The sequence below is a fragment of the Coregonus lavaretus genome (assembly GCF_964263955.1).
Source record: "Coregonus lavaretus genome assembly, chromosome: 2".
Lineage (NCBI taxonomy): Eukaryota > Metazoa > Chordata > Actinopteri > Salmoniformes > Salmonidae > Coregonus > Coregonus lavaretus.
The window spans coordinates 43,187,417-43,196,395 of NC_139989.1; the positions used below are offsets into that span (position 1 = coordinate 43,187,417).

Consider the following 8,979-nt stretch of genomic DNA (forward strand, 5'->3'; position numbering starts at 1 on the left):
AGCCCAAGAGAACTAATTTCGTAATCAATGCTTAACATTCTATTCACAATGGGTTGAAAATATCTAAAGTGAGGTTCCCATGTAGAAGGGTCAAACATGTTTTATATTGTACCCCATGCCAAAGTATCTTAATGTGCCTACTGGATCTCCTGTTGCTCACTGCCTACTCTAAATCCCCTGCCTCATCTGTCAAGCGGTGTTCATGACAAGTGTGGAAACTCTCACTATTGGGAGAAACTACTTATCCATTCATGTGCTTTGACCTCGTTGAGAACGCTAATGGCAAACAAGCTGCTTAAAGTACAGCTCTTGTTCAAAAACCAGTTTAAATGTCCTGCATTTAGCTGCCAAATGATGTTAGAGGTAGTTTCCTTAGGTGATGTCGAAGTTCATGTGGGAGAAGTCTGAGCTCAAGGATAGACTCATTTCCCACTAGTAGTTGGGAGGGGTGTTGAAGTGGATCCCCCCCCCCCCCAGTCATATGCTCATATTTACAATGTTACCTATGTAGCCTGATCTGCCATAACCCTCAGCTCATCTGTTCTGCTTTCACCCCCCCCCCATTGAATTCAGTCATTCCAAGTTAGTATTCAATGAAAAGGTTTATATTCTGTAGAAGCTTACAGCGTCTGAATGACAACATACCAGGATTTACCTACAAACAAGTGACACAGTCTGATACAGGGAATGACAAGTGTTTCATCACTGCTTTATTTAGACAGCCACATTCTACATGAAGAATAACCTCCTGAAATATCTTCATCTCAGTTGTTTGATGGTCTGGGGGGGGGGAAAGATGGTTGAATTAAATGGATCCAATAGAATATCTGATGCAATTTAGTGGTGAAGCATCTAGTCTAGATTCTAAACAGTAGCCACTGGTTAGGCTTTCAATGCATATGGAATATATTATAGTTCCTGATGGGTGCTCCATCTACTACACCCACCACTCTACAAACATGAATCACTCATCACAAGTCCCCAAAAATACTCACTTGGCCCATTCCACATTGAGGATAAGATGATCGTATCCAAATCCTGACACTCCTGCGATGGCTCTGGCTGCGTCCTCCCTGCGGTGGAAACTGATAAAGGCAAAGCCCTGAAGGACCGAGTCAAACAAAGAGGCCGTTAGAATGCGAACAAACCAAACACACAACAACCAGTTGAACTTCTGAAAGGAAGACCGGTAAATGCTCCTGCAATTTTCAATCACTTATTTAGTTTAACCCTGCACGAGCAAGTTAATGGGTATGCATACACTACTTCTAAACTAGTAACCATTTGAACTTCTACTACTGCTGCTCTCACCTTGGACTGGCCTGTGTTTTTGTCCTTGGCCAGGTAGATCCTGGAGATGGAGCCGAACGGCCTGAAGAGCTCCTGCAGATCCGTCTCGCGGGTGTCCTCAGACAGGTTGGTCACACGGATGGTGGCGTTGTCATCAGCTGTGGAGGGATATACACACTGTTTGTTACAGTTTAGGTCTGGGTTTGTGTTATCCCACCCCCAGCCATTTAGGCATCTTACCAAAATGCCTGGCTTTGTTGGAATTTCCCAATGAAATCAAGATTGGACTGCTCCATGCTGAACCGGGACCATGAGTGTTGTCCAGACATCAAGATACTTCTCAAACGAGACTACAGTGTTGAGTTCTGGTAACTCTAGACTAGTATGCTCCTTATTCTAGGAAACAGAGTGGAAGAGTCAAATCATACGTACATGCACCACGGCGATTGGGCTGCATGGACTCTCCTCTGCGTGTGCTGCCGTCCCTCAGGCTGGGGGGCACATACTTCCCAGTCTTGCTCCCTGCAGCTGGTGCGGCAGGCTCAGGCTCGTCTGAAACAAAGTCAAAAAAATTATATCCATCAGTGATGTCCATTTAACAAAATCATGAACCACAAATATGACTGTGTAAATGTACAGCACAATATCACTTTAAGCTATGGGCAAATATGACAATACCTCCTGCAGTCTTCGTCGGGTCTCCAGTGGACAGGCCCAGCTGCTCGGCCAGCTCCTTCTGCATGGGGCCCAGAGTGTCCTTGTAGGGGCAGCGGGTGGTCCAATGGTCTCCTTTACAGATTCGACAGGACACGATCTTCTGTCCCTTCAGCTTGTTCATGGGGTCCTCTTCCACATCTTGGGCATTCAGGTCCTGAGAGAAGGTTTCAGATTATTACATGTCATCAACACTGATTCCTACCAGAACTAAAGGTGACAATGAACTAGGATCATATAACTACATCATACAAAAACAAATTAACTGGTGGATTGTTGTGACTGAAGATATGAAGAGGCAGTTACTTCCCAAAAGATCTCTGATGGCTCAAAGAGAACAATTCTAGATCAGCATCTCAGTGGCTCCTCACCTCTTTGCTAGAGATGAACACCATAAAGACATCATCACTGACTGTGGTGTCAGCAACATTGGGACCTGGTGGGTCATACTCTGAGTTGCCAAACTTCTTCCAGTTCTGATTGGCGGGGATAGAAAAGCAATGATAAGTCAAATCAAAATACCTTCACATTTTAACCCTTTACACTCGTGGGAATTGGCCTATATGGATAGGGCTAAATTGAAAAGTGAATAAGCATATGAATAACCATGGTAGCAATTCAAAGGGAACAGTTAGGAGATTATGGGGAAATTATTAGACTAAAGGTGAGGACCCAACCGTTCACCTGACACGACTGAATCAAAACATTACACTGTTGTTTTTATGTGCATTTAAAATGTACTGTACTTTTTGCCGCATTTGTTGATAGTGAAATTTGAAAATACTATGGATACATTTTGGGTATGTGCAACAAAGAACAAAACATTACTGGGGTTCGAGTGAGAGGTCTAACTGGTGTTTCCAAGTGGCCACACACCTCTCCAAAGTGTGCACAGTTCCTAAGCAATTTCAATGCACTTTTATGACTCAAAGAATATTATTCAACTATATGGTGCTTTTTTGAGCTCTCCTAGCTGTGCTGTTGAGGAACTAGAGGAAGCACACTTGCAGTTATTTTGTTTGGAACACAGCCCTGCATCCCCACCTTTACCCAATTACTGTTGTTTATGCAATACAAAAACAGTCCATTATAAATCAAAATCTGGGTCAGGTGGGCATAATTTGAAAGCTTGTTCTATTGCCAACATGACTAGCTAAATTATTAAATATGATCTTAATGTTAGGCTTTCACAAGGCAATTCAGAGAAGCAGATCGTAATTTTGGTGTCATGAGTGCATTCATATGTGTATTCAGTGCCAGATTTTCTTCACAATACAACAACCGTAGGCTCATTCTGTTCAGGATGGGGGGGTATAACACCATGTCATCTTGTACATCAAACAAAGGGATCATAAACGTTGACAGTGTATATTACATGAGTCTTAGGATATGGAAATGTGAAGTGCCCATTTGGACTCAGGTGTGTTTGGCTTGCTTGTATGACAGTGATATTTACTATAATCCTTAACGTCTCATCTTTCAAAACACATTGAGTCCTCGTAATTTATAGCATTTCCCTCACTCAGACAAAACAATTCTAAAGTTACCCAATTAGCAGGACAGATGGGAGCAACTTCTTGTCACACGCTGTGCTCAACTTCAGAACAGCGGTCAGTCAAAACCCCATACAAAGCTGTGAAGAGGAGACCCTGAGCTCTGACGTCGTGCATAGCATGTTACTGTACAGCCACTGCCTTCTAGTTTAGGCGCTTATCAGTGTCCAAATCTGCCCTTTTTCCACCCATATACAGGTAGGAGTGCAAAGGGTTAATGTACAATCCTGTCAAACTCAATACTGAGGTGTTGTGCAACAAAGTTTAAGATTGTGCTAAGTTCCCAAAGAAAACACTGACCTTTCTCCTGGCAACAGCTTTGGAGGCCTTCCTAGTCTCAATCTTGAAGGTGCGAATAATCTACAACACAAATTACAAATGTTTTTAATTTCCTAGTTAGTTACATCTGATTCACGATTTACAGACATCAGGTGCAGTAGACTTTGTGGGAAGCAATCAAGAAACCTGTTCTCCTATTTGGATGAGCATAAAAGAAAAATCACCTTGACCTTCTTTCCATCCTCATCGATCTTGTATTCCGTGATGGTTTTAATATTTCCTTTGACGGTTTCTTTTGGAGGGGGTAGGGTACCTGGTGGTGGGGATGACAACACACAAATTAAGTCCTGATAGTTAACAATAATATCGATACTGTCTGTTAATAGATTGTTAGCTGCCTGCAATCAAATAAGGCAGGCCAATTACATCATGACGATTAACAGTATACATTATTTTCCTGACAGACTAGTTAGCTACCACCAAGGTTACTTAGTAGCTAGCAAGCCAACTAAAGTTACATGGGGGGGGTTGTCTTCTCCCTGTCAAATCACAAATATTGTCTTACTGACTACGAGGTATAACAGAGAAACTAACGACTATAATGAAGAAAGAGTACACGTGGAAATCGCCTGGTTTAGCTAGCAAGTTAATGTCAATGCTAGCAAGCTAATGTTAGCTAGTTAGCCAGCTTCTTACCTTCGTCTCCCTCCTCTTCAACCTGATCGGCCCAACTAGGCTTGGAACTAGAAAGAAGGATTAACACACAGTATTTGAGAATTCAAACACATGATATATACGATAATTATCATATTTGTATTGAAGAACTCACTCGTCGTATTCAATCGACGGCATTCTGTCGGTGTGCGCAGCAGCCAGAGAACAAGGAAAGATTGACGAACGAGACAAGCTGAAAAGCTGACCAAATAGGTAAGCTAGAGCGCCACCAACGGGTACGGAGGCTACTTAATGTAACTGAAACGATAGGGCACAAAATCTTATTCGATTAGGTTTACCGGCGGTTGGCATCCAATTAATGTTGCATTACCGCCACCTACTAGACTGGAGTATAACTCCCTTATACTTTGCTTGAAATAAATAAATAAATGAACAAATACCCTACCATCTAAACCTACACTTCACAAACAAAGTATATAATAATAAAAATAGAAGAAGAAACCACCACCCTACTCCACTATTTAAATCTCTTTAGTCCTACCTCAGGTCAACAGCCTGAAAGGATGGGACACAACCACTTAACACATCCTGTAACTCTTCTGACGTCAAGACTCGCACACCCAAATACCTCTCTGCAGCTGCCACCACAACCTCCATTTTTTGCGATTTACATTCCATCCCTACAGTTCAGTTGATAACCGTTGCTATAATTGCTAAAACTCCAATCTTACTGAAACATGTATCACTTGTTGGCCTATCCGTCTGTACTGGTACAGATCTACTACTCACACCACTCCTCTCAGGATCCCGCCCCTTGACCCATCTTCCTCTACTTTCTTCACTGCCTCAGCATATAACAACTTCTGCACTGCTCTAACCCTGGAAACCTCAACCTGCCACTCTTGCGTCGGACATTTCTGATCCCCAGCCCCATGGGCACCCTTACAATTAACACATTCCACTACTTTCCCCAATGCTACACATTCCTTTGTCTCATGCCCTTCTGCACACTTCTCACACCTAGGAACCTCCCTCCTACACACTGGGGCAGAATGCTTATAAGCAGGGATCATCAACTAGATTCAGCCGCAAGCCAATTTTGTCTTGAGCAGATGGTCGGGGGGCCAGAACATAATTACAAATAATTTATAGATTACAAATTGACCGCAATAAGCCCAAACAGATATGTTTGACTAAAACAATCATTTCAAACCTTGCTTACATTTGTATACGATCATGTGTCTCTCTATTATACGTGGGAATATTTGGGAACAGATTACTTAAATTAAAATCACGTGGAGCTGATTTCCTGGTGTTTTTACAGTCCTTTTTGTCCAACAATTAAACATTTTTGCCCAGAAAACTTGGGGGGTCAAATTAAACTACCAGCGTGCCAAATTCGGCCCGCAGGCCGCCAGTTGGGGAACCCTGACCATAATATTGACACCTGTAACAACATAATGTATTCGGCACAAAAGCTCTTACAGGATAACTTATATATCCTAGGGCCTCCTGAGTGGTGCAGTGGTCTAAGGCACTGCATCGCAGTGCAAGCTGCGTACTACAGATCCTGGTTTGATACCCGGCTATGTCGCAGCCGGCCGCGACCAGGCGACGCACAATTGGCCCAGCATTGTCCAGGTTAGGGGAGGGTTTGGCCGGCCGTGATCTCCTTGTCCCATCGCGCTGTAGCGACTCCTGTGGCGGGTCTGGCACATGCACGCTGACAAGTTCGCCAGGTGTACAGTGTTTCCTCTGACACATTGGTGCGGCTGGCTTCCGGGTTAAGCGTGCATTGTGTCAAGAAGCAGTGTGGCTAGGCAGGGATGTGTTTCTGAGGACGCATGGCTCTCGACCTTCGCCTCTCCCTTGTCCATATGGGAGTTGCAGCGATGGGACAAGACTGTAACTACCAATTGGATATGATGAAATTGGGGGTAAAAAATTTATAAATACATATATAATCATTATTATAACTTATACAGGATAACTTATATATCCTAACATCACTTTGTCGGGCAAAGACTCAAAAGAACAGACAACGACCCTTCTGTTTCAACACTCATGCCACCCTATCTGCGTCGCACCAAACGACAAGCATCACAAACACCGGGAATCTTCCCCTTTATTCAGGGTTGCCATGTTCGCAGTTTTCTTTCCTAATTGGGCTACATTGAATACGATGTCGCGGGTGAAAAGTATTGGTCGCGGGTGGCTGGTTTTTGGGCTACTTCTAAATTGCACCATGGCCGCCATGGCATTTCTCTTAAAATATATATATATTTAACTGTAACCTGCGGCTGCTGACTATCAGGCAGTGAGCAGGCTGTTACTGAGTGAGTGAGTGAGTGAGTAAATTCGCTCAGAGGTGGTTTAAAGTAAACTGCATTCAAATGTCGACTTTTCTTATGGATAACCGTGTCAAGCGAAGGGTTTTACTCATGCTCAGTTCTGGGGTCATGCTCTATAATGTTATGGAAAAAGGGTTTCATGGATAAATGTGGCAACTCCTCTCTTGTTGCGCAAAAAAATGTTGGGGCTCGTTTTCAGGCCTTGTGGGCAGGTATTCAGAGGTCATTGGGCTAGACCTTTTAGCTGAACCTGGCAAAACTACCTTCAGTTGGTCAACTTTCACATTTACCGCTACCACAGTAATCACTCCTTTCAATGGCACCCTTTTCTTGAGAGCAAACCAATTCACATCTCTTGCCCCCCATTCGTTTAACGTGGAGCGCCTGAAACACAAACAATTATCACAAGACCACTTCTGGTTACCTTCACCGATTCCACAGCACCCAACTCTGTTTTCACCCACCCTGAAACCACAAATGGATCAGCCAAAAGGCAAGGGTCCACGTTTTCCCAAAAATTCACTCCTACTGTCACAGACTCATCTTTATCCTGACCCTCAGTGCAAGCCTCGGGCTCCGAGAACTTCACCACACCTACCACCTCCACAGTGGCGATTTTAGCATGTCAATCTTGGTAGGGCAAACTCCCCCCCAAAATGTTTTATGCATGCCAGCAAAGCCACTACACTACACTACACAACACTAAACAATACATTCATTGCACTATAACGGTAAAAAACGGTGGCCAATAACTGTTAGAGCTTACATAAAGCTGACCCAACAGCAGAGCTTTCTTTTCAGCACCATGGAGTGAATCCTTACCACCGCTACACCTGGCTATCAGCGGAGCCTTTTCTGGCAGCGAAACAATTCATTCAGTTCATTTGCTGCCTTTTTAAAAAACATAGCTGATATGGCTGACTTGGGTAAACAAATGTGTATTTTACTGACAATTGAGATGTACAAACTATGGCATAAGGGAGCGATGGGCGGATAAGAGGCAATCCGTAATTTCGATTAAGACATTAATGAGTGAGCTAAGACAGACGTAGTCAATATAACTATTTGTTCAGCACTTTTGAAATGTACAGCGACAGAATCAGAACATGGGCCGTTCTTACAGTGTTCTCCCTGTACACCAAGTCAAAACCGTAGGATAAATAAAGGGGGCATATAAGCAGACAATGAAAGCTCTTACAATATTCAATGATGACATTTCTCTAAAACAGGCTATAGGCTACATGTGCACCACCAAGTCAGAACAGTAGGCTAAGTTATGAGGGGGAAAGGGACCAAATTATTAGTGTGAGGCAAATTGACTACTAACAGCTTACTACACAACATACACTTAGTATTACTTTCTTAGCTACAGTATACATACACTACCAGTCAAAGGTTTGGACACACCTACTCATTCAAGGGTTTTTCTTTATTTTTACATTGTAGAATACTAGTGAAGACATCAAAACTATGAAACATATGGAATCATGTAGTAACCAAAAAAACTGTTAAACAAATCAAACTTGATTTTATATTTTATGTTCTTCAAATAGCCACCCTTTGCCTTGATGACAGATTTGCACACTCTTGGCATTCTCTCAACCAGCTTCATGAGGCAGTCACCTGGAATGCATTTCAATTAACAGGTGTGCCTTCTTAAAAGTTAATTTGTGGAATTTCTTTCCTTAATGCGTTTGAGCCAATCAGTTGTGTTGTGACAAGGTTGTCACAAGTGTGGTCGAAAACGGCATGGAAGAGTTGGGTGATGCGCTCATTGGACTGTACTTCTGGACCGTCCCTCTCCCAGACGGTGTGCGCCCACTCCAGAGACCGGCCTGTCAGCACTGAAATCACCAAAGCCACCTTGTCCCTCTCGGAGGCCATTCCAGCATGACGTGCAAGGTGGAGGTCACACTACAGGAGAAACCCCCTACAGTGAGTTGGGGTGCTGTCAAACCGCTCCGGGTGGGGCAGGTGGACGTTGCTGATTGGACCAGGTTATGTAGATGGTGGTGGAGTGGCTGGAACGACCGTGAGGAGCTGGAAAGGTGGAGGTGTAGCCTGGAGTTGGCTTACGGTCCGGATCACCTCGTCCATGGCAATCCCGAGGTGCTCCA

At 43.6% G+C, this 8,979-nt stretch overlaps 1 protein-coding gene across 2 annotated transcripts; it reads right to left on the reverse strand.

Moving 5' to 3' along the window:
- Positions 1-688: 688 nt before the first annotated feature.
- Positions 689-4,726, reverse strand: LOC311146753 (eukaryotic translation initiation factor 3 subunit G; the record flags this gene model as incomplete). 2 transcript variants are annotated; one of them, XM_084183317.1, is made up of 10 exons in its annotated part: positions 4,666-4,726; positions 4,533-4,579; positions 4,061-4,149; positions 3,858-3,917; positions 2,376-2,480; positions 1,969-2,161; positions 1,723-1,842; positions 1,312-1,448; positions 996-1,102; positions 689-780 (listed from the first exon to the last, which is right to left on the reverse strand). In XM_084183317.1, the coding sequence occupies exons 1-10, from the start codon at positions 4,686-4,688 to the stop codon at positions 765-767; spliced, it is 897 nt and encodes a 298-aa protein (XP_084039443.1). In that variant the 5' UTR covers positions 4,689-4,726. The 2 variants fall into 2 exon arrangements, with proteins under 2 accessions (XP_084039443.1, XP_084039444.1); XM_084183318.1 differs by lacking the exon at positions 689-780 and having other exon boundaries at positions 992-1,102; positions 4,666-4,725.
- Positions 4,727-8,979: the final 4,253 nt, after the last annotated feature.